The sequence below is a fragment of the Clarias gariepinus genome, chromosome 20 (assembly GCF_024256425.1).
Source record: "Clarias gariepinus isolate MV-2021 ecotype Netherlands chromosome 20, CGAR_prim_01v2, whole genome shotgun sequence".
NCBI lineage: Eukaryota > Metazoa > Chordata > Actinopteri > Siluriformes > Clariidae > Clarias > Clarias gariepinus.
In genome coordinates, this window is record NC_071119.1 from 16691695 (window position 1) to 16718194 (window position 26500).

At 39.5% G+C, this 26500-nt stretch overlaps 1 protein-coding gene across 4 annotated transcripts in view; it reads left to right on the plus strand.

The window, feature by feature from the left end:
• slit1a (slit homolog 1a (Drosophila)) overlaps positions 1-26500 on the plus strand; it is an 87461-nt gene extending 60961 nt beyond the window's left edge. Inside the window, exons 12-37 of one of the 4 annotated variants that reach the window (XM_053479996.1) lie at positions 95-166; positions 359-502; positions 1675-1838; positions 2748-2771; positions 5294-5438; positions 6180-6254; positions 6343-6486; positions 6656-6799; positions 7086-7252; positions 7980-8112; positions 9838-9906; positions 10027-10098; positions 10238-10309; positions 13421-13492; positions 14423-14586; positions 15204-15328; positions 15731-15825; positions 15992-16131; positions 17850-17943; positions 18272-18409; positions 18940-19168; positions 19794-19924; positions 20400-20590; positions 21530-21821; positions 22525-22736; positions 23260-26500. In XM_053479996.1, the coding sequence (XP_053335971.1) occupies positions 95-166; positions 359-502; positions 1675-1838; positions 2748-2771; positions 5294-5438; positions 6180-6254; positions 6343-6486; positions 6656-6799; positions 7086-7252; positions 7980-8112; positions 9838-9906; positions 10027-10098; positions 10238-10309; positions 13421-13492; positions 14423-14586; positions 15204-15328; positions 15731-15825; positions 15992-16131; positions 17850-17943; positions 18272-18409; positions 18940-19168; positions 19794-19924; positions 20400-20590; positions 21530-21821; positions 22525-22736; positions 23260-23498 (3547 nt within the window). In that variant the 3' untranslated portion in view covers positions 23499-26500. The remainder of the gene's footprint in view (positions 1-94; positions 167-358; positions 503-1674; positions 1839-2747; positions 2772-5293; positions 5439-6179; positions 6255-6342; positions 6487-6655; positions 6800-7085; positions 7253-7979; positions 8113-9837; positions 9907-10026; positions 10099-10237; positions 10310-13420; positions 13493-14422; positions 14587-15203; positions 15329-15730; positions 15826-15991; positions 16132-17849; positions 17944-18271; positions 18410-18939; positions 19169-19793; positions 19925-20399; positions 20591-21529; positions 21822-22524; positions 22737-23259) is intronic. The other 3 variants (XM_053479998.1, XM_053479997.1, XM_053479999.1) reach the window with 3 other exon arrangements.

The window sequence follows — 26500 nt, forward strand, 5'->3', positions numbered from 1 at the left end:
CCAGTTACACTTGCTTGAAATATCAATACCACATGTATCAGTCTGTTCGATTTAGACTTCCATTACTCCAAATACTGCTTTCTCTGACCTACAGGGTACTGTATGGGAATAAGATCACTGAGTTACCCAAAGGAGTGTTTGACGGCCTCTATGCTCTCCAGCTGCTGTGAGTTTGTCAAATTCTTGAAGTTCTTACATAAATACCGTAAAACTTGGTTGAGATGATAAGCGTAGAATGATAAGTCTTCGTCAATTTGGCTCAATTCAGTATTTTACTAGTGTCAATGTGTCTTGTTTGATCTGCTCTCATCTGTCTTGTTTTTCTTTCTGTGTTTCTTGTTTCCACTAATCTTTCCAGACTATTGAATGCCAATAAGATACACTGCGTCCGTGCTAATGCATTCCAAGACTTGCAGAACCTTTCCCTGCTGTCTCTCTATGACAACAAGATCCAGACTCTGGCCAAGGGCACCTTTGCCTCGCTGCGTGCCATTCAGACACTGTAAGTGCCTACCTACCTTTCATTCTTCCCATTCTTCATTCTTATTAGTCATTTACTCAGCATCGGGAAACCACAAGCATTTTGTCTCTCGGCCATTCGAACTTACAAAAGTGAAGGGATGCAACATTTTTGTTCATTCAGCTCAAGTGCCCTTTTCCCATACTTCTGCTCTATTGCAACCTAAATACATGTAGTGACACATTTTGTTTACACCTACAGTATAACCTTATCCCATAATGTAGCAACGGTGCCCGGACAAAAAGAGGGAATCATAAATCATTCACGCTGGTAATTTTATCTTAAGGGGACTTCAAACAATAGTCTGTATTACTCCTGAGTTCCCTGTCCTGCTCCATAAAGCTTAGAATATGAAAAACCAATACCCTCCAGCCCACACACTTTAAAATAAACTTAAAGTCTGACTTATTCCTTGCCTTTTTTACTTGTATAATACTGCTAACTGTGCAACCGGTTGACGAAGTGTTGCAACTGAACTGCACACAAACCCAGCAATGGCATGCAAGACCAAGACTTTTTTCTTAATGCCTTTTTGTTTCCTACCCAACATTCGGCTCTAAAGTCAGTAAAGCATGCTGGGTGACATTTAGAAATAAAAGCCAAAATGGTCGTTATATTTAGACCGAATTGTGAGGAACCACTATAAGATAACCTCTGCCCCCCTGTCGTCCACTGCCTGCATTGTTCTAGATTTAGACACAGAGCTCGTATGACCGCAGCTATGGTTGCTGCATGTCTAGCGCTCCCAGCTACTGTGTACCCTCTTATTCAACTCTTGGACAGCATGCAGGGAACAAAAAAAGGTTTAACAGTTACTGGAACAGTGCTATCAGATTACATTAAAGCTGAAACAATCTGTGGTCACCCGGCAGGACATGTTTGGAGTTAACTGGCCATAGTAAATAGAGATATTGGATAGTTTAATGGTTGCAGAGGATTTAAAATCTTTGCTACTCCAAAATCCAAACCAAGCCAGTGAATATTCATTAAAAAAAAATTAAATAAGAAAAGACCACCCTAAATTAAGCGATACAATATTACCCTTCAATACAATCACCTCCATAGGCTGGCTTACATTCAGTACCTTTAAGTGAAAAAATTTTGCTCTGTAAATATTGGGTAAGGTTTCTAAAATGTTTCCTTTATATTCCCAGTCACCTGGCCCAAAACCCATTTATCTGTGACTGTAACCTCAAATGGCTAGCTGACTATCTCCGTGCCAACCCGATCGAGACAAGCGGCGCACGATGTGCTAGCCCACGCCGCCTTGCTAACAAGCGTATCGGCCAGATCAAGAGCAAGAAGTTCCGCTGTTCTGGTAAGCCAATGTTTTCTTTTACCCTTCTTTCCAGTCATGCAGCTTGTCATTTAGATTTCCACCATCTTCCTACTCACTATATCATGCATTCCATGGGGGAGCTGTCACTTCTACAGGAAAACAAACTTCTAACTGCTAATCAACGAATCAATGAGTGCTTAACCTACCCAGTCCGTTAAAGAAGTTGTTGTTATGGACAGGATCTTCCCAAAGAAGATTTGCACTAATGTTTCCCTTCCAGTCTTTCCTGGATTTTCTTTGCACATTAACACAAAGTGTTTCTGGTTTCAGGCATTGATTTTCTCAGGCACTGAGTTTAAGGCATTGAGTTTCTTACCGTACACACCCTTACTTGCGCCTAAACACACGTTCCTTTTGCCTTCCTTTTGGCCTTTGCATTTTGGAAACGCGTGAGTGTTAGAGCTTAGCAACTTGGCACATATTTCCCCAGTGGTTTTTCTAACAACTGTCTAATCCTGTCTGAATGGGCCCATCCCTGTAAACGCGGTCTCAGCATGGAACAGCTGCCAAACACGCTCTTATTTAAGAACAGACATCCTCAGACCTGCCCTTGCTAGTCACAGAAGCCTGAAGATTAGCCAATTAGCTTCTTTTGAATTTACGTAGTTGATGGTTGAAATAATTAATTTCTAAGTACAGTTTTAATGCAAAATGCTGTGTAAGGCTTCTTGCTAAAAAGCAGTTTTTTTTCTACTTTTTATTTCTTTTTTAAGTTTTGTGTCAAGTAATCTTTTTTTTTTTAGGAATAGGGTTTGATGGCCGAGAAAGAAAAAAAAGAACATGACAAGTTAAATTCTAAATCCTGCCCCCACCCCTACCTGGCTCTAATACATCCATTAAACTGTACCTTACTGATGCCACTCCTTTTTCCTTCTGTCTCCATCACAGCCAAAGAGCAGTACTCCATTCCAGGTGAGTGGGCTTCAACATTGCTTTCTCTTCTCTTTCGCGTTGTCATTCTGATTCCTGCCTTCTGTCTTTTGCATCACATTGCTTTGTATACATTCATTTTGTAACGACTGGAATCTATAAATCCCTCTTAGAAAACGCTGCCTATTGTTGCATGTTATTTTGCGGGGGGGGATGTTTTTTTTACTAGAAATTCATATCTGGATATGTTTCCGGATCTTTTCACCAAAAAATATTCAATAAAAATATATTTTTTCATGAGAAGCAGTCATGCGATTAAAATGAAAAGCTGACTTTGGCAAAAGGCTTTAATGGAAATTTAAGCAGTGGAAAGATCAAAGAGATACTTGATTCATGCATTATCTGTCTTTCTCAGAAAAAAAATAGTAATAAATTAAAGTGGTCCAATCCTTTCCTGATGAACATTCTTTTATTAGATGAATAATAGCCAACCTTACGTTATAAGATGAAGCACCTGAGGCTTTACACTGCTAAACCAAAAGCCAAAAAACTACCTAAATGGGTATTGTCCCAACTCCCTTACTCACTTTCCTCTCTGCCTTTCTCTTTCTCTTTGACTTATTGCCACCCGAAAAGTTCTAAAAGTTAAACAGCCCCAGGAAAACTGAAATTGTCTGTGTTGTAGATGCTTGTCTCTGTGAGTCACTCCAAATCTCCTGCAAACATGCCCCCTTAATTGCGCCTCAAAACACCCGTGATGAACACAGGAATTTGCCACCCATCTTCATTACCCCTGGAAAAAAAATCAAAGCACTTGGCCAACTTTATTGTTTCCTGTTTAACTTGCTTGTCATTATCCTACCAGGAAATGCTGTTTTCACCAGTCACATCCAAAACAGAGACTAATGCAGATCATTAGTGTGTCTAAGCTTCCTGATTCCGAGCGGGGTCTCGATGAAGTCTTCGAATTGTAGTGTGACCGAGCACTCTGTCCTCATTTGAACATGACTGATACAGCCTAATCATTTTATACATAAAATGTCAAACAGACATTTTTGGGCGGCATGAAGTAGGAGCTGGATATTATTTACTGCTGTTGTTTTTCCAAAGAATTATTCACTTATCTTTAATTTGTTCCAGAGCCATACTGTTCCTTGTTTAAAAAAAATGTCTTTGAACAAAATTTGTGGGTTGATCCATTTCAGGATTTTGGTTAAACAACAAATTAGCGTTTAACTTTTCATCGGATGGGTTTGTCTGTGGCGAGTGAGAATGGGCTTTTTCTCCCACATGCTGTAGCCAGGAGCACTTCGGCTCGTTAACAGCTACCCACAGCCACAGCAAGAGCAACAATAGTGCACCATCCAACCAAAGCCCACAAAGCTTTCACTATAAGTGGCTTCAAGTGGAATCTGTGTGTTTAATTATTTGAGGCCTATTATATAACGGTGTTCAAGCACCTTGGCACGTTAAGTCTATTCTTGGTCAGTTACAAACAGTGAGAGAAAGGACCAGTCCGCTGGTGGTCCTGTGAGCTTTATGGCTTATGTGGATTCAGAGGGCACACTGTACCCACAATTTGCAGAAACTTTCACCAATCCGGCCTGCTCTTACTGTTACTATACTGCATGTCTATTACTGTATGTGTACCCTGAGGTCCTGAAAAGTGCAAGTGAAAAACATTAGCTATATTACTGGAAGATCATTTGTGCAAATACCGTAGCCATACATGGCCAGGAGTCCAAGAAAGCAGAAGTGACCATATGCTTCGGATTGCTGTGTACTGTATACTCTCTCTCTCTGTCTTGTCAATTAGAGAAAAACCAACCAAACTAGGATATCTGTAAGCTCGTGTATGCTTAAGAGGGCAGATAGTGCTTTCTATTGCCTTTCTAGTCTTTCTATCTGTCCTGTGATACATATTAAGCAGCAAATGCATTACCTAAGATCCGTTTCCTCTGAACGAGACAGCTTTTGTCCTATTTAATGATAAGAACTAGTTAGTGTGCAGGAATTAGCCAATGACCAGATTAGAGAACATAAGGATATATATATATATATATATATATATATATATATATATATATATACATATTAATGCAGATACTCCCACCTCTTTTTCGTTGGGTTCCTCAGGTCCTGTTTGATTGGAGAAACACAATACCCTTGCTGTGAAAGCTTCCGCTGGTGGTGCTTTGTCCCTATATTTTTGGCAAAACAAATCCCACATAGACTTGCAAGAGCCAAACCGCTGCCGTTTCACACCACAAAAGACAGCAGGAAACCTTGACTGGGAAACACATCGTCTGACACTGAGTTGGGAGCTAATAGATGATTCACTGCAGGCAACCATAGACTTGATGAGATGAGGAGAAAACTTATTTTTTTTGTTTATTGATTCAATGTGTGAAGATTCGTCCAAAGATTGAAGAAACCATAAATTTCATTTAAGGGAGGTGAAGAGAATAAATTTGATGAATTTTACTTAGGGGAGGTTGAAGAGAATAATGTGAACAAGCTTTTTTTTTTTTTGTAGTAAGAATTTTTCATCTGTCTTCCTTCAGGCACTGAGGACACCAGGTTGAACAACGAATGCAACAATGAACCTGTTTGCCCAGCCAAGTGCCGCTGTGAATCTAACGTGGTGGATTGCTCCAATCTGCGCCTCACCAAGATCCCTGAACACATCCCAGCCTCCACCACTGAGCTGTAAGCATTTCTGCATGACCGGAAGCACTAAATCAGGGCTATTCGTCTTTACTAACAACTGGCCAAATGGGAAAATCATGTGGATTGTACAGGCAGAGCTAGACTAATTAAAAAAAAAAACTATTGCAGATAAAAATTCCAGAGTACACCGCAGTGAACGTTATTTTTACACAGCGATCCATTTTTATTTTAAATAGCCGTAGTATTAGAATAATTCATTTTGCTGTGTATTTTGTCAGCATGGATAGACTTTTAACTTTTACACGGTAAAAGAAATGTAATATGCTGTTGATATTGATTTCCCATAAGCACAGGAGTTTGATACGGCAATTAGTGGTTCTTTTATACTGTGAATTTACTAATTAACCTAAGGATGTACGTATGTGCACAATATAAAAAATAAAATCTCTTGCCCAGTGTGCACACACACACCCACACACACACACCAATTACAATTTTTTAAAGCTCCTGCCTCACTACAAAGTCAACTTCTCTTTCCTGGAGATGATTAATCTCCAGGGACAAAACCCACTGCTTCAGTTTAGGATGTGGTTTTCTACAGTCATTAATGCTGAAAGTTTACCCACTCATCTTTATTCAGAAGGGACTCTGATTTGCATGAATTTTGCCTTGCCAGCATACCAACAGGACTGATTGTTTAAACAGAGCTAGCAGGTCTGTCTGCCTTTATCTCCCATTATCTGTCTTTTTAACTCCGCTTCACCTTTGCCGTCCTTGAAGTCGCCTGAACAACAACGAAATCACTTCCCTGGAAGCGAACGGCGCGTTTAAGTCTCTGGCGCAGCTGAAGAAGATGTAAGAACAAACCCGAAGCCATATTCAAAACACATGTTTTCAACTTCCTATGGTGAAGGATGCTTTAATAATGCTGTTTGTCCTGCAGAAATCTCAGCAACAATAAGATTACTGAAATTGAGGATGGCGCGTTTGACGGTGCTTCGTCGGTCTCGGAGCTTCACCTGACAGCCAATCAGTTGGACTCGGTGCGCAGTGGCATGTTCAGGGGCCTGGAGGGGCTACGGATGCTGTGAGTTATGAGTATATGAACAGGGAAAAAAAAACATGTCCAAGGTTACTATTTACATTTGTTAGCGTACGGCTTAAAAAACGCTAGTGCCTCAGTCATTTCCAATGATTGTATTAGACTTTATTAGTGTTTTTATACTAACGACTATTAATCCCCTTATTTTTTTAAGGATGCTGCGGAACAACCGCATTAGCTGCATCCATAACAACAGCTTCACTGGCTTGTACAACGTACGTCTACTATCGCTGTACGACAACCAGCTGACCACCATCTCACCTGGTGCTTTTGACACACTTCAGACCCTCTCAACCCTGTACGTATAAACTTGATTTTTCGTTTTGCAAAATTGAATCAAAAATTTTGTCTTTTTCTTCTTGGCCTTGACAATCACAGGAAAAAAGTCCCCGAATGCTTCTATGCAGCAATCATCAGTCTTTGTATATTTGGTCAATTCCAGCAATTTAGAGTTAGTATTAAATTTCTTAAGCAGCAGTTCTGGGGAAACAGAACTGGTTTTGATTAACATGAAAGAAAACAGTCTTCAAGGTTTTTTTTTTTTTTGTAACTCTGACTTTTTTTTTTTTTGGTTCCTGTGGCAGGAACTTGCTGGCCAATAGCTTTAACTGCGACTGCCGGCTAGCATGGATGGGCGACTGGCTTAGGACTCGCAAGATTGTCACCGGCAACCCGCGCTGTCAGCGGCCTGCCTTCCTGAAGGAGATTCCGCTGCAGGATGTGGCTCTGCCAGATTTCCGCTGTGAAGAAGGTAGTAACACTTTCTCGCTATTGTACCAGATTCGAAAAAGCCTGAATGGAGTACCTTGGAGTGGAGCAATAGGGATGTATATGTCAATGGATCTGGTTAAAATTTTTAGATGTTTATAATCATAATCTGTAGCAGGTTTATTGTACAAAGATTGGGTGGGGGGACTAGAACCAAAACCTGGAACGGAATCAGAACATGAGGTCAAACTGTGTTAAGAACAGGCAGTTTAGCTAATGGCGCAATCAGTGCTCTGTAATTAAAGGTTAATACTGTGTTGTGTAAGTTCACCTCATGAAATGAAGAGAAATGTTTCTCTTTTCGTTGTTTCTTCTTTTTCTTTCCTCCCTAAAATCATTATCGCCTTAGAACAGGAGTGTCGAATTTAGCTCCGGAGAGATTTGTGTTTTTCTCTTGCTTCCTTGCTAAATTCACCCTTGATAATTCGCTGATGAGTTACTGGAAATCAGGTGTGTTAAATGAGGCAGAAGGAGTCTGACTCTACTGTATGTACTCTTTACTTCTCTGGATTTAAAAAAACAGAAACCTTGCATTAACAGATGTGCGTTATGATATGTTGCTTTAAACAGATACAGATACAGAGAATGTTATTGCTTTGTTTTACGCCCTTAACTGAGCATGTTTTTGAGTCCTCCTGTATCTTCATTTTTTTCTCCTGTCACTGTTCAATTCTCTGTATTTACTGACCACTGTGCGTTCTGTGCCACAGGCCAAGAGGATGTCAGCTGCTTGCCACGTCCACAGTGCCCGAGCGAGTGTACTTGCCTGGAGACAGTGGTCCGCTGTAGCAACAAGCACCTTCATGCCCTCCCTAAGGGCATCCCACGTAATGTTACTGAGCTGTAAGTGTAGTGCTGGGAAAATCAAGGACCAGCATTATTTTTCACATGATACTCAATCGCCAACATATGCTCATTTTTCCGTATTGTTACAAAGTGAGCCAAAGCTCATATTGAACTGAAGTGCAGCTACAACTACAAGTTTTTCACACACGCACATGAGCGGTTAAACGTATCGATATCTGATACACATGGCTTTCATGGTGAATTTTCCTAGTGAAGCGTATGTTTCTTTTCTGTACTTCCTCTACTTCTGCGGCCTGAGGCGGAGGGTTTTGCTATAAACACGAGGCCAAGAGAAAAATAAATAAGCGCATTCCTCTGAGTGTTTCTCCCAAGAGCTTGTGAAACTAGGGCTGATGTCATTCAGGTGCTCAGGGCCAAATTGGACAGGCAATATGCACAACTCCATAACTCCAGAGCAAGAAAAAAAAAGATCCGAAGGCAAAATTACATGATGATGAGTAGGAGTGATGGAACCTTAGGATAGTTGTAAGGTGACAATCTGCTTTCCCCTAGTTTGCCCAGAACACATTGCACTCTTTTCCAAACCATCCTGTCATTTCCAAATACAGATGCTCTCGCTGACGGTAAGGGCGTATGCTCCAGGTGTGTCCTCCTTTCATCTTTCTGCTTCTTAACAACAGTTATTAGGCAAAACAGAACACACTGTGCACCATTATTATTATTTTTTCACATTGTCTATCATGGACAATAATATGTGACAGATTTCACTGATTTCACTGAACCCCACCTCTGAACCCCCATGTGACACATCTCGGTGAGCTTTATTGGGGTGTGTGGCCTAGAAAAATAATGTGGGGCAGCAGGAGGGTCACAATGGGGTGCAGAATTCAAAGAGAAAAAGAGTGAGAAACAGAGACTGAAACATTCCACAAACAAGTGAGGCTGAAAGTATGCAGTCATCAATCATTCAGACAAACGTGTACAGTACAATGCTGAACACACAAGCTATAAATAATGTTCATATACCCCAATCAGCCTTAACATTCTGACCACCCGTCTAATATCAAGTTCCCAAAACAATAATGATCTGTGTCTTCTGACACCATTCTATCCAGAGCGAATTATCCTTTGTGTCAATTTGACAAAAGTTCGCTTTTCCGTTGGATCGGACTACACGAGCCAGCCTTCAGTCCCAACGTGATGAGCAATGAGCTTTGGCTGCCCATGACTCTGTCGCCAGTTCACCGCTTTTCCTTCCTTGGACCACTTTTGGTAGGCGCTGACCACTGCAGACCGGGAACATCCCACAAGAGCTGCAGTTTTGGAGTGGCTCTGACTCAGTCGTCTAGCCATTAGAATTTGGAAAACCGGTGAACTTGCGACAGGGTCATGGTGGCCAAAGTTGAAGTTGCTGCATGTGGGGACTGAAGGCTGGCTCGCGTAATCCGATCCAACGGAAGAGCTACCTTTTGTCAAATTGACACACAGGACAATACACTTTGGATTTTAGTGCTCATCCCACTTTAAGTAGTGCTAAATATTCTATAGGAATAAAGTTATTATTGTCATTATCATTAATAATACACACCCCTACTGTTTCTCCTCAGTCCAGGCCAAGCACCAGTTGCCAAAAAGGCGGCCTCTTATAACACGCCGCGGGTGACAGCTCTCTGAGAGTCTTTTGTTCTGGGAGAGAGATATTTTCTCACTGACGATATGGGAAGAGAAGTAGCATTTAACCGTGACTGCCTTTCTCCGCAGGTACCTGGACGGCAACCAGTTTAGCGCCGTGCCAAAAGAGCTCTCCACCTTCAAGTATCTGCAACTGGTGTAAGTGTTTCGCATGCTTCGTCCACTCGTCTGTCATTTAAAAAAAAAATCATAAGTGGGTGATATTTGAGACTAACGGTGAAGTGAAATGTGTTGTGGTCTTGTGTGTGTTTCTTTTAGTGATCTGAGCAACAACAAAATCAACACTTTGACAAACTCCTCCTTTGCAAACATGAGTCAGCTCACCACCTTGTACGTTTTCACCATCCACAAGCCATCGCTTTATTGCTTAAAAAGACAATTTGTGTCAAGTTTTAATCTTTGAGACTTTCTTGTACTAGGATTATTACAGATCCAGGCTAATCTGATGCTGTCTTTTCTATCTGAACAGGATCCTGAGTTACAATGCACTTCGCTGCATTCCGACACTTGCTTTCGCAGGTCTTCGTTCTCTCCGTCTGCTGTAGGTCTCCTTTTTTTCCCCTCTCATGCAAACTTTGAATGATTAGCTTTAATGCATTTCCAGGTGCAAATCTACTATGATACAGAGGTCCTAATAAGTGCCTAAAATGTCTATACACTATATGTACACACACACACCCACACACACACACTCACACACACACATAGGATATTACATCAGATTAATTCTGACCATTCAGGATGAGGAAAGTGGCAGAACCAATAAAGATGTTTTAACTTATATCACAGTCTGTATTCTAAGACATTTGCAAAGTAAAAATGCAGATGTGGGATCCTTTTTATTTTCCTTTTATAGCCCACTGGGTACAGTTACACTGCCTGACATGATCCTAGATCAGTATTCCTACTGATGTGTGTGACACGGTGCCAGGAGACACAGCCATGGCCCACTTTTTTGACTGCCACGGGCATGATTTCCACCTTTAGAAGGTGTCCTGCATATGATCTTATATGCACTTCAAGCAGACCCAAGAGTTATAGAGAGGAAACCGAGCAGCGAATGTTGCCAAAGTGTGTTTTGAAGACCCCCTTTATTCAAGAGAGGAAAAAGCAAAAAGCCATCTGTGTGTGGGGACTGGGAGAAAGCGAGGGCACTTTGACAGATGGAACTGTGTGTGTGTAGCTAGCGGGGCACGTTTTCCAGAGTCTTTATATCTCAGCTCCTGACACTTATGTGTGTGCGTATGGTGGGAAAAGGAGGGGGGGGGGGGTTGAGGTCACGTTAGCAGCAGATTTGTGACATGTGGCCCTCCAGACATGCGTTTTTATGGGCTGTAACAAAGCCATGAACACCAACCCCCCTTTAACATCTAAATGATGCCAAAATCCGATGATCATTAGCAAATAGGATCTTTTTCTGCCGTGCCCCGGTTTCTTTGATGTTCATAAATCTGCATCAGTGTTTGGCCTGTCTGCTGTTCCTTAATGCCGGCCTCATTTGCAGCACATCCATACAAAGATCTCTTAAAACTGTGCCCTCCCCTCCCAGCCGCCATGGTCTGGACCACCCTATTGTCTCAATCACCCGTTCAGCCCTAGCAGACGCAATCACGGTTACGGTGGAACTTTTGATCTCTTTATTGCTAGTCAGACCTTCAAAGACTTTACATAAAATATGAATTGACACCTTTTTTTCCCCCTCCCCCGCCGTTTTGCTTAAATACCGCATGGCGACATAGCTGGTTAACAGTCCGCTTAAAGACTCAAAGGGGTTCAAAGCCGGCAGGCATGAAAGTCTGAGGTAGCCGTCACAAAAACGGCACCTAGGCGCTAAAACGATCATAAAGCGTCACCTTGAACTTGTTTTTACTGGAATTGGAAAATAATTGCAGAAATAATTGTGCAGGCGTGCAGACTCTTGGATCTGGCTTGAATCTGGCTTTGATTTGGTATTAACAGGCTGTTAATTGGCCTTTCGGTGAAAAGAAGATAAGGTTTACAGCCGATCCTGAGAAAGAAATGAGACGTTGATGTGAGGCAGTGAAAATATACCGAAAAAAAAAGTTTAGAGATGAATGAGTTCCAGGCAAGGATGGTCGAGTCATAAGTCTTTTTCAGCAGCTCATGTTAATGACTTGATGAATTAAGACCCCGATATTGTTTTACAACCATTAAGCCCTCAATCGTCTTGTCACCTAATCGCCCTGCTGAGAGACGAGGAACTCTCGCTCTCACTCTCACCCTCGTGCTCACTCTCACTCCAGCCAGGCAAGTGTGGTCCATCCATCGTAACCCAATACCCAGCACCACTAAATTCCATACAAGCTTGTGCCAATACCGCAGCTCCAAAATATAGTTCCAATTTCCGCCGTGGCACCAGCGACAGGTGTCAAAAAAGTAACAGAGGGAAAAGAAAAACAAACATGCAAAAAAAAGGGCAAGGCTGTGGGTTCAATCTAAGCTTTCGGTAACTATGCCTCCTGATTTGAACACTGGGAAAAGTTATATGTACAGACAAAATGAGGAATATCAACATAAAGAGCTGGTCTAAAAGGGAAAAGTGCAATTCTTTGCATTATTTACTCCATGAACTTGAGACTATCAGTATAAACCTCAAGGCTGAAGAAGCAGAAGACATTTTACTCACTCAAACTTCTTAAAAAAAGAAAAAAAAAAACCCACTACTTAACCTGAATAGTGAAACGGGATAATCAGGCAGGAAATACTGTAATTAAATAACGTACGATATAAAATTATTGGTTCATTTTAATTCTTTTAGCCGTCTTTCAGTGGTCAAAAATGATAGGACATTTAGAGGGGGGGAGGGGGGGATCGCTGGGTAGGTGGCATGTGTTGCTACTTCACAGCTCCTGGATCACCAGTTCATTCCTAAGCTCGAGTTACCGTTAGTGTAGCATTCTGCATGTCCCCTCTGTGCCTGCATTGGTTTCGTCTTGGCTCTCTAGTTGACTCACACCATGAAAAAACATGGTAGGATTAGCAACACTAAATTGGATGGTATGAATGAGAGCATGCAGTTGGCCATCCAGGCTTCAGTCAAGTATCCCTATAATGTCTGCATTATTATCTTTAAAACCATATTCGCATGCCCGTAAAGACAGGCTCCTGGGTTTTACATGAAAAAAGAAATGAGCAAGTGTGGAAAAAGTTATCAGAAGAACTTCTTCAGCATATTCTCCAGCACACTCAGTAAAACCTAACAGCCGTTTTACTTCTACTGTAAAACTGCACAAATTTAAATCTGACACTACTGATTATTTTCAAGCAAAGTGGTTTTACACCAAAAATCAACTGTGTTTTATTACTTTTAACTTGGTAATAAAATATACAGTTTCTTTTATGTATAAACATTTTTCAGAAGCATATGACCACTTTTGCACTGTACTATAAGTCAAACAGCTGTTAGGTTTTACTGAGCATGCTGGAGAATTTGAGATAAGGATATACACTATACTGCATATACATTATAATATACAAAAACATTCACTATACAGTACACACACATACTGTATAGACTAACATGTACTGTATATGAAATAAAAGATTTATGTGACTAGTTAAAAAAAAAAATATATAATAAAAATAATAGTAAATGCTTAACAGGAGAGATCTGGCATTTTCATTCTCTCAGGTCCCTGCACGGGAATGACATCTCTGAGTTTCCTGATGGGATCTTCAGTGACGCTGTTTCTCTGTCTCACTTGTGAGTATTGCTACAGTTCAAACACACACATATATACACACACACGCAAGTTAAGCAAAGCTTTCACATGAGGTATAGCCTTTAGTTGGACTGCTTTGTGTTAAAATAACAAAACACACACACACACACACAGAGCACTGTAACTGTCAGTTGATCACAGCCCGCTTCACATGGTGTAGGCATTCTGTGGTCTGCGGCTTCTGTACACAGCTCGGGCCACGGTGTGTCCACCCTGCGACAACTCCCACACACTGCTAGCATGTGTTTTTGTTCATTTTGACAGTGTAGTCTGTATTGTCTGTCTGCGTGTGGCCGTGCAGCTGCATGTATGCCTGTGTAGCCAAAAATTTAGCATTTTTATGTATTATTATTATTAGTAGTAGTAGTAGTAATAATAATAATAATCATACATTGGCATTTTTTTCCACAGGAATTTATTATGCACATTAATATTAAATTTTATGCCACTATGCTACTTTTTTGTTAACTTATTATAAGTGAATATTGAAGAAGAAATTACATGTGAAATTTGAGTGAGTGAGGTGCAGATCTCATACAGTATAAATCCCGCTAATTCAGTATCATGAACAGGTCTAGATCGCCATCTACTGAATTCCATAAAAATGCACATATTCAATCTGGCATCATTTTAACACTTTTGATTCATGCATGAGATGAAATAAAAATCAGGCAGCTGCTGGTTCAGTGCATAACGAATCATCATCTGTCATCATCTGCACCTGTTTCTCACTGGTTCATGCCGTATGATAAATGATTTTTTTTTATGCATGGATGATTCATAGGTCACTGTGTGGCTTAACAAACAAAAACATTTCTCTAAAACAGGGACTATATGTATGAGAGCCAAAAACAGGAAATTTGCATTCTTAGAAAGTCATTTTTACATGAAAGGTGCCTTTTTTTTTACAGAGCCATTGGTGCGAACCCACTGTACTGTGACTGCCGCTTGCGCTGGCTTTCAGACTGGGTGAAGACGGGTTATAAGGAGCCGGGCATTGCTCGCTGTTCTGGGCCACCTGAAATGGAGGGAAAGCTTCTCCTCACCATGCCAGCCAAAAAGTTTGAGTGCCATGGTATGCTTCATCTTAATGCTCTGTCCCTTAAACCATGCAACATTATTTAACAACTCAGTCTAGCTGTTAAGTAGAAGTTTAGGACATGTTTTGGGACATAATTTCCTGGGAACCACTATGAAATGTTCTTTTTCAAGAAACTGTGAAGTCCTACTGTATCAAGTAGGAAGGACTTGTATACCAGGTACTTCATATGATCTTAGACTAAGAATATGAAAGAAGATAGAAAAACACATGTTGATATTCATATTGCAGGAAAAGCAGGAAATGTTTAGTTCACATTTATGGAAGGAGTCTCCAGTGCCAGCACTTAAAGGACAGTAAGAAATCCAAGATCAGCCTTGCAGCCTAGAGGCAGAAGTTAGAATATCGTCCTGGTACTGGACACATAAAGACAAAGGTTAAAACCTTAAGTTTGTTAACATGACTAGTAATCAATATGTGGGTGACTGCGACCTCTGGTGGTGGAATTTGCAACAGGAATTTTGGACAGATTTGTACATCCCCATCTATAATATTAAGTCAACAAATTTGGGTTTATACTTTGATCTTGGAAGATACCTTTAAATACTACACTACCACTAATGAGGTAATTTAATAATGTTTTTTTTTTGCAGGTGAAATTGAAACATCTGTCTTGTCTAAGTGTAACCCGTGCCTATCCAATCCCTGCATGAACCATGGCACATGCCAGATCGATTCAACAGAACTGTATAAGTGTACATGTGTAGAAGGCTTTAAGGTAAGAGGCACAGATAATGTAGTTATACAGTACAAGGGGCGTTCAAGTGAAACTGGGACTTATGATTGTGCAGAATAACAGAACACCGTTATGAGAGTAAACATTATCTTTATTTCCCTTTCATAGTCCCCTGCTATCGTTACCCTTGTTATTGTCGTTCAAGGACGTATGGGCTTCTTCAAAGAATTTGCACTACAGATTACAATTTTTTACTGCAGCTAAGAGTCTTCTATGCAATGAAATTTCATCACAAGTCCTGGGTTGACTTGAACACCCCTTGTATTATCAGCAAAATGAATTATGCTAACATTTAACGTGACCTCCATTTACACCCCATCGATTTTTTTTGTCTTATCTGAGTCAGAATTTTTCCCGTAAAAGCTTATTTATATGATTTCATAGGGAAAGAACTGTGAGACTGCCCTAAACGCCTGCATCAGTAACCCGTGCTCTAATGGTGGAACGTGCCAAGTGACCGAAGAGGAAGATAGTTATATGTATGTGTATTTTTCTTATCGCTGAAAGATAAAGCATGGAAAAAAATTGTGAGAAATGAATAAGAAACATTACTCACATCAGATCTAGCAGCCCACACTGCCGCCAAAAAAGTACAGACATTTCGCAAGTGTAGCTTCAATCACTAATTATTGTTTCCTCTGTCAGTTGTTCATGTCCTTTGGGATTCGACGGGCAAAGATGTGAAATCAACATTGACGACTGTGAGGACAACGACTGTGAGAATGGAGCGACGTGTAAAGATGGTGTGAACAACTACACATGCTTATGTTCACCTTATTATACAGGTACTCATTTATAATTCCCAAATATCCTGAACTAGATTCAGATAAAAGTGTGTTTTTTTTTTTTTTTTGGACACCATTTAATTTTAAATATGACCAAATAAATAATAAATTAAACCCTTAATCTGATATTAAAATATTTACAAGGGATTTATTCTGAGGTCCTAAAATTATGGATTCAGGATTGTACAATACTAAGGAAAAAGATTAGTCTTTTAATTAGTTTACTCCTCCTTTTTATGTCTTTTTATGACTTTTCTCTGACAAACATGGTTATCCTAAACAAAATGTTCAGTTTTAACTGTAAAACTTTATTGTATAAGTGTTAAACATTTATATTTTAAGCAAACGATGTCAATAGCAGCTACATATTTTTAGCAATAGTTAACATGTTGGCACCAGCCAATCGCATTGCTTCTTCCTGTCACATGATCAGTGAATGAAACTGTTACTGGTGTTGCAGTCGCTCCAGCAATTCTACTGTAAATAACAGGTTTTTATGCCACTTAATGGCCATAAATAGTCTAGGTCATTTTGTAGTTTGGATGTTGTGCCACCACAGTATTATATACTTAACAAAGCTGTGAGGAAACCTGTAGTGTAAGCACTGTGAGGAGTTAGCTTTTAGCACAGCCTTTTGTTTCACTTGCCAATCACTACATCTCTTTTTACCCCTTGCTGCTAATACTAGCATTCATTTTAAATCATTTGAGTCATAATACACTTGTGGTAATAAAAATAATAATAATAATAAGCAGAGAAATAAAAAGACTTCCCACAAAAAGAAGAAAAAAAAAAAGAAGAAAGTCCCACAAGATTTGCATGGGAACTGTCGTGTCATGTAATGATGTAATGGAATAACCCTTACAGGACCACATTTAATATCGATTTGCATTGTTTATAATGTTTCTCATGATCTTCAACAATCTTTAGATTAAAAAAGATTTTGTGTGCAAAACTCAAAACTGTTTCCTACTAATTTGCTGCTATTACATCGCCATGTCTCACCACAAAGTTAAATTTTTTTTTATTTTATAAAACTCAACCTATGGTGGAGTATTACTGATACCAAGCTATAAACTTAAATATCTATTTGCGACAAAACTGTGGTCGGTGGAGTTGGGGGAAAATATATACAATATACAGTGTATATCATTACACTAATTTAAACAAAAATAATGTTTGGTATTTGACCTAGAAAACATGAATAAAATATTCTCGATTAGTTTGTAATCTTGCTTGTCAAAATCTCTCAAAACTCAAAACCAAAAAAAAGGGAAAATGAAATGGAATTATCTTATTTAATTGTTCATCATTTCTGGTGTGTTTATCTCAATGATTTTAATGCATGAAAATTTGTCTATTATTAAAATTTAAAGTAAATAATCTAACTTTTATTTAACAGCTTAAATACGGATACATTCAAGGTTTTAAATGCTAGATTCATGGATATATTTAAAATTAGGCCCAAAAAAATGTTTATCCTTGTCAGATGTTTTTTTTTTTTTTGAATGTGACCCAAATCGACAGCAAAATCTGGATGGAAATCAAAAAGGTTAAAAGGATTTGTTAAAATATCTATCCCTGGCAGATGTGGAAATTTTGGCATAGGAATAAAGAAAGGGTGCAATAAAAGGTATTAGAAACAGACTGTTCAAAGAGATTGTGTGTGGTCTTACCATAACTTTCTTTTTGTGTGTGTGGTGTGTGTATGTGTGTAGGAGACATGTGCGAAGAGCTAGAAGATGTGTGTGCTCCTGAACGCAACCCCTGCAAGCACCAATCAACCTGTCTAATCACAGCAGCTGGCCCGAAGTACTGAATTTACTGAAACAGATGCCTATTATTAAAGTTATATTACACAGCCAACTGTGAATATTTAACTGGCGACATATTTGTGCATGTTGGATATTAATTGCTTAATTAGAAGCAATTAATGCAGTAAACCTGTTTAGAAGCATCTGCACTCAGCATTCCCCATTCATATATACTTTATATTTTTTAAATTTGTCACCAACCTGCATAAATGTAAATAGCAAATAAATTATGCTATTAATAGTATAAAAGACCATTTTCACCATATGGAATTTATTTTCTCTATAGTATTTTTCATTGCTAAATGCTTTGTTTGTCTTTGCAATAGGTGTGTGTGTACTCCTGGGTATGTGGGAGATGACTGCAGTGTAGACTATGATGACTGTCAGGAACACAAGTGCCAGAACAATGCAGAGTGTGTGGATGAGATCAACGGTTACTCCTGCGCTTGCCCCCGAGGCTACAGGTCAGTCTTAGTCTGCCTTACATTATTATTATTATTATTATTATTATTATTATTATAATACACACTATTAGTTAATGACCATTCACTGTTGTGATTAATGCCATGGTAGTCATGTGTCTGCTAAAGGTCTATAAGCGAAACAAAAACCCACTCATTGAGGCTGCAACCCCTTTTTAATCCAAGTTAACTCCCTACTCAATATATTTCATTAAAAAACACCTACTTAATGTTATACAGAATAATTCTTGTAGTCTAAGTTCATGAGCATGCACAAGCTTTTCAGGTTTTTTCAAACAGCTAAATAAGAAATTTTCCATAATGCCCCAGTTAATTAATAATTAACACTAATGTAATATTCCTTTCAGTATCAGGCATCTGTTACCACCAAAAGGAAACCCATACATGTATCACTACTCCAAATTCTAATATTCCTGTAAATGATTTGAGTGGTTATAATGACAGGAAATGTCTACACTATATTAAAATAGAGCTTCTAAATTGAAGAGCTGAATTCATTTTCCAATTTGTAGTGGGCAGCTGTGCGAGGTGCCGCCGGCACCACGTTCCCCCTGTGAGTTGGCTGATTGCCAAAACGACGCACCCTGTATGGAGCGGGCGGGCCGAGCTCTGTGCCAGTGTCTGCCCGGCTTTGGCGGGCCACGCTGTGAGAAGCTGGTCAGTGTTAATTTTGTTGACCGGGACTCATATTTGCTGCTGAGCGACTTGAAGAACTGGCCTCAGGCCAACATCACCTTGCAGGTAATGTTGGTCTGGTAACTTGACTGCATGTTTGTCTGTCACGATGGTTTCCACAACTTCTTACCATAGTAAAATAACACTGTTTCACATACGATACGATAAGGATATGGACTCGAACACACACCCTACAACCAAACCAAAGTTTGTCACCAGGCTTAATCCATGAAAGGATTTCCATAACCTGGTAGTTTATACCACATGTTAGCCAGCTACAGTAGGTAGCATTAGCAATTAAGAATTACAAACGTGTATGAATCTTAGTAAAACCCTAGTTGTGTTGCATTAGCAGTGAAGATTATGAACATTTTTAACGATGACTTTGAATCTTTGCAGAATTCATGTTAGGTTTTCACTCATTTTAGCTGGCTAGGTAGCATTAGCAATAAAGAAGATAACCCTTCATGAACATGTCTTGAAATCCTTTGAAAATATGGTCACATGACTCTTTTTATCTACCTTTTTTGTATAATTATAATGAGTATGATTATTTTGCTCGCATTAATATGATGAACATAAATCCATAATGCATTCAACAATATGCAAGTAATTATTGTAAATCCCTAAAACATAAAACCAAATGGAAATCTGCTTTGTCACATCCTAATGTTGTTTGTATATCCTGAAGGTGTCCACTGCAGAAGACAATGGCATCCTACTGTATAATGGAGACAATGACCATATCGCAGTGGAACTCTTCCAAGGTCATGTCAAGGTCAGCTATGACCCTGGTAGCCAACCAAGCCATGCTATTTACAGGTATGTCAGAAGATTCCGAAGATATACTTGTTGAACACAGGGTTTTAATATGAAATATTTTTTTTATTTACAGTATTTGTCTTTTTTTTGTTGCTGTTTTTCTAAAAGACAAGCAGCTCATTGAGAGCTTTAAAATGTAACTACTTATATTTTCTCCCTTTAATTTGTCACACAATTGTATCTAAATTATAATTATACTGTACTTCCAATACACAATAAAGGTGTAATTATTATTCAGGGAAATAATATGCCAAAGACCAGAAAGTTATATGTATTTTTTAAGATTATATAAAAAATTTATTGCATTCTCTGATTCATTCAGCAACTGATTACTAAAAAAGAAAAAAAAAAACATCAATGAGTGAATCAGTCTTATGAGTCAAGCTGTCTTATGTAACATGAAAAGCCAAAAATATCAAGGCTTTAATGTTGCTTCTGCCTTTTCTCAATCTCTTATTTTGCTTTTCATCTCCAGCACAGAGACCATTAACGATGGTCAGTTCCACACGGTGGAATTGGTGACCTTTGACCAGATGGTGAACCTATCGATCGACGGCGGCGTGCCCACCACCATGGGCAGCGTCGGAACAGTGAGGCCCCTCAATGGAGACGCTCCGCTATATGTGGGGGGTAGGGGTCCAGCGCAGATACCTCGCTCCACTGCAGGCACTCGCAATTAACACTACTGTTAATCATCCCTACCCTAAAAACCCCCCTCTTACCATTTTCCTAGACTGTGTTTGCTATGGCCCACTTCCCTTTAAACCTAAAAATAAAAATACCCATATAACTGGTTTGACGTGGTTATATGAATGTGCAGTCTTGACTAGCTCACGAGACAGCAGTTGTTCAAGTCCCTATCAGATACAGTCTACACTTTCCAAAATGAAAAAGTGGTGTGTGCATGGTGTTTATTTGTGTGTTTGTTTTTTATTGTTGTTGTTTGGAGCCATTTATGACTCTCATGGCAACTCTTGAGATCATAAGATTATAGTAAAGTATGGAGGGAAATGGATCCTAATTGCAATGTGATGAAAAAATGCTCTCAGATCTCAAGGGTGGTTACATGTGTTTCTATATGTGCATTATTTTGTGCTTCGCTGTCTACTTTTGCTTGCCTATGCTGTAGGAATGATTTTACACAGCCCCCCCCCCCTTTTCTTTGAACTGCTGTAAAGATGCCGAGTCCCACATCACCTAATCCGATTTTAAAGCACACACTTATAGCCTATATTTATTTTATAGAAAAGCGAATGCACTTTGCTGTAGTCTGGGACCCCGCAACAGGATAAGTGGTGCAGAATTAATAGATGTTGTATGTTAGAGAGCCTATGTTATACTGCATTACACCGTTTCTGTCTATAATATTTTCTAATCACAAATATTGCAATGTTATATAACTTTACATTATGATTACATAAATCCAGGGTGTGCGTATAAATTATGTTATAAGAATTTAATTGGCAAAAGTTCAGGTGTGGAACACGGCTCTTTAAAATACCCCTCCCCCTTTGCCATGCTCCATCTCTGTGTAATATTTCCACCCTACTTCTTCTAGACTGTCTCTTAACCATGTTCTCCCATTCCTTCCCTGTCGATCGCCAGGCATGCCCGTTGATGTCCACTCGTCCATTGCGCCACGGGCCTGGCACATTCAGAATGGTTCTAGTTTTCATGGATGCATCCAGAACCTCTACATCAACAACGAGCTGCAAGACTTCACCAAGACCCAGATGAAGCCTGGCGTGGTGCCCGGTTGTGAGCCATGTCAAAAGATTTACTGTCTTCATGGAATCTGTGAACCAGATGCCGCTCTTGGGCCTGTTTGCCATTGTCAACCAGGGTGGAGCGGCCAAAACTGCGATCAGTCCAGTTCCAACCCATGCCAGGGCAACAAGTAAGGGAAAAAAAACATACACTTTTGTTTATTAGGAGTTATACAATGTTATTGTGTTTCTAAGACTTTCATGGCTCTGGTTAGAAGATTTTCATTCCCCCAAAATCAAGATTATGTTTAAGTCTCGGGCTCTTGCCCTGGAAGATAATCTCATCTGTATACAACATACTTGTACCTAAGACCTGCTGCTGTAACCATGAAGATAGTCCTGGGCTTATTATTGGACTGTTCACACTGTGCTCATACAGAACATCCTTTAACACATTTTATATTTTATTTCATGCTATTTTTGAAGCCCTCTGAAGAAATGTCTCAGGGAGATTTTTCCTTAAAACTTGCGACTCACACTGGTTTTCTCATTAGAGAATGAAATCTATGTAAACTGTATGTACGTTGCATAATGATCAGTAAAATAAACTCTAGCCGACTCTTGGCTTGGCTACTGATGGCTATGGTTCCACCAATTCACCATAGTTCTCTTAACCCTTTCCACTCTAGGGACATTCAACATAACCATACACTTTAACTCCAGCTTTCTAACGAGCTGGAATTTTCTACAATGTCATATCTCTTGCCCTTGCCAAAAGCCACAATGGTGCATTTAACACGCAGCCTAAAGCACCAACCATTGTTGTATTGCAATTACATACAGTATATTTATTAAACCACTGCTTCTCACTGACGACTTTTCATCTCCCTACAGGTGTGTGCACGGAAAATGCATCCCGCTGGACATGCAGTCCTACCGCTGTGAATGCCAAGAAGGTTACCGCGGTGCTCTGTGTAACCAGCAGGGAGAACTCTTCAACCCGTGCAGAAGGTTACAGTGCAAGCATGGCCGGTGTCAGATTTCCGACACGGGTGATGCGTACTGCCACTGTGACAGCGGATACACTGGAGAGTTGTGTGATCAAGGTGAGAAATGGAACAAGTGCCTGAATACTCACAGTATTAGTCACAGTAGTCATCGCCACACATCACGTTCTATAATGAAATGATTCCTATTGTCAGGGCAGGGGGAATCCTAAATCCTATATCATACACTATATAAAATATAGTTGGCTGGGACCAACTGTAAGAGGTAGTGAAGAAAACCTCAGACTTCTCAAGTTCTAGAATGCAACAGGGCTATACAACACAGTAGTCCTGAGTTATATAAATAATTTAAAACATTGGTTCAGATGGATCGTGATTTATGAGATGGCAATGGCGTAGCATGAAAGCATTGGAGGCTGTTTTGATTGCTGATCTGTTTAAGCAAAGTGTACTGATGGATAGTGAAAGAGGCAGATGACTAACTAATTTATTAGAAATAAAGTAATTAAATGCCATTGTGTGTAATGTTGTGTAATTCTATGTACTGTATTAACACATATATCTATTTTTTTTATCTATCTACATATCTGTTCTATTCACACGCATGTCCGCTTGTGTTTAGAGTCTGAGTGCCGTGGTGAGGCAGTGCGGGACTTCTACCAGGTCCAGCGCGGCTATGCAATCTGCCAGACGACGCGCATGCTCTCGTGGGTGGAATGCAGTGGAGCGTGCCAGCCAGGAGCCTGCTGTGCCAGCCAGAGGACCAAGCGCCGCAAATACACGTTTGAGTGCAGCGATGGCACCTCGTTCAGCGAAGAGGTGGAGAAGAGCATCAAGTGCGGCTGTGTGGGCTGCATGTAGTGCAGAGAAGGAAGGCAGAAAGAAAAAGAGAGAGAAGGAGAGAGAAAGAAAGCGAGAGAGAGAGAGAGAGAGAGAGAGAGATGGCACGAGTCAGAGAGTATAGAGAAATATATGATAAAACTATATATTATGGACAACAACGTTTGTAAAATAGAGGACTTTTTTTCTCCCTCCGTGAACTCCCAAAGGGTGTACGGCGTAATACAGAGCCAAAAAAAAAAAAAAAAATCCAACATGAAAACCAACACAAAAAAAAGTATGTTGTATCTGTGAAATTTTGTCAGAAAATCAAACAACAACAACAACAAAAAAAAAAAAAAAACGGTGGCTGAGAAGTCATGAAGTGTCGCACGAATTCCATTTGATTCCTTCTTTCCATCCATTCGCTAGGCCCTCAGCCAGCCTCAGAGCAACTAGCAGAGAGGTAAAGGCTTTCTTAGGAGCAGTGGACGAAGAAACAAGGCTTATTTTTCTGCACGTGCAGCACAGGGGCTGTCTACTTTGTAAAATGAGTGTCTCGGTAACACCAGTGACGCAAAGTCTCATCACTGTCAATAACACTGAACTTTTTTTTTTCTTTAATATAAAGTACCTCTACATCTATATACACACACACACACACACACACACAAACATAATCTATATTATAGACGATGCATACTGACTAACCAACCGTCCTGGGTCATGTCCGAGCATTGAAGTACACAGCATTAGATAAAATGCTACAGGCACGTCATGTTGGGCTAACAAGTGAGTAATAGCTCTGAGAAGCTAGAAAACTCATCCAGTGAGGAGAGGACAAGAGATAATGTGTGGGACGCACAGTAACGCGTGTGCTCCTAACGTACTTCCCCTGTGCTTAGCCTCCCATTAACGGTATTGAAAGCACGAGCTTCTGGTGCCATTAACTTGTAGAGAGGGTTTAGCAACAATTTCAAAACTTCCACAGGATGTCTTGGGAAGGTTTGGGCCCTTGATCTGTTTATATGTGGATGAGAATTTTTCTTGTCTTGTTTTGTGTCAGATTGTTTCTCGCACTGTCATATGTGTTACAGTTTTAAATGGAACGGATGATGGCGCCCGCCATCGATCACTTGAGGACTGTAATTAATATTCTTAAGGCCCGCGGTATATCCATTTGCTTCCCTTTTTTACGTTCTGGTAGGTTTGTTTAATAATGAGCCTGTCCCTTAGTTTTTGCAGGATTACGTTATATTTGTCGCAATATACAGTACAGTACAACGCTGTATTGAGTGTACAGCTGAGTGCTATTCCCACCTTGCGCACTATACATGTCAGCCGACATGTGTCCCGCGGCACCGCTCACCCGGCATGCTTTTTGCGTTTCCCTTTCCTTCAATGTGAGCAGGAGAAATCTTATCTTCTCCTCTCGATGCCTGCAGTATTACTTGTGCAAATTTTTTTGCATGTTTGAAAGACTCGCAATTTGATATCTAAACATTGTTATTAATCTTTTATTTTGTATGTGTGTCCCGATTCCAATGCTTTTTTTGCATTGCTTTCTTTGACGTTTTGTCTTCTTATGTAACCTAACTCATTTAGCCCTCTCTTTATACAGAAATGCCTAACAGATTCTAATATATATTTGTATTTCTTTTTTTCCTTTTTTTGGTATAGTATTTTTATATGTTAAAGAGTTAACTTTTTTTTTTTTCTTTGGAAGTTGCTATTGGAAAAAAGCAGAATGACATTTGATGGACTTCATTGGAATTCTAATTTTTTTATTTTTATTTTTTTGAAAACTCCTCATAGCACACTAAAAAAAAACTAGTTCGTAATTGGCCAAACATAAAAAAGGCCTCATTTAATAGGAGCCAGTATTGATTTAGGGGAACTTTTAATATTGTATATGTTGTCTTCCATGTGTATATTACATCTAATACTGTGTGCTTTTTTTCCCTTTAAGTTATTTACATCTAAAGGCTTCCTAATCTAAGAGTGGCGGAATAATGTTACCGAAACAACATTTCTTTCATTTTTATTTTATCTTTTTTTTTTTTAAAATGAAAATAAAAGTAAACATCTAAAACTTTCGTTAAAATCTGTATGGTATTTATGAATTTATTGTATAAGCTAGAAAGGGCTGCCTAACACATTCCGGTTTCGCGAGCCAGAGAGTTGAGAGGCCTAAACACAACTGCGAGCAGAAAAGATTGTACCTCTGAACTTTGTTGTTGTTGTTATAATTTTTTTTTTCTCTATATTTTAATTTCACACACACACACACACACACACAAAAAAGAGCAAAATACAGACACAGAATCCGTATATAGAGTTATGCCTCACTAACTGCTTGCTCTGTCAGGATCACCCAGGCCACCGTCATTAGACTTTTTGCTAGATATTTAAAGAGTCGTACTCTTTAGTAAAGTGGTATCTTTTAAGAGTAACTTAATGTGTCTATTGTTCACTCTGCTATCTAAATGTCATTTCTTTATTTCTTGTGAATGGCGGACAAACATCATCCTGTATTTTTCTGCTGCTGTGGATGCGCTCGTTTTTTTTAGAACCCCATTCAAGCCTTGTTTTCTCATAGCGCTTCTTCTTCAACTTCTTCTTCTTTACTGACCTGCGCGGCTGTTAGATGGAGGTGAACTGTTAATCCGTGAAGGTGTGTTGCATGGTCCCAATGCACTTTCCATGCTTTCCGTATCGCCCCTCCAGACTTTGAGATCTCAAATTGATCCTGTCATAAACCGTCTATTTTCCTAAGCTATACTCCTGAACATGTATTGTGAACAATGCAGTGTCTCTGTTGTATTGATTTTTTTTTTTAAATGCTGCAAGAGCTCTTAAATGTTTGCTAACTATCAAATGTGCTTCTGTTGCTTTTTTTTTTTTTTTTGCGTCTCTGGGATTCTATGGTTATAATTGATCATTGCAGTAAATCTGAATGTAAGTAGTGCCACCGACAAAATGTTTACTGAAAACTCCACCCTTTTCATTCATTAAAATGTGTGTGCTTTTATTATGTAACACCA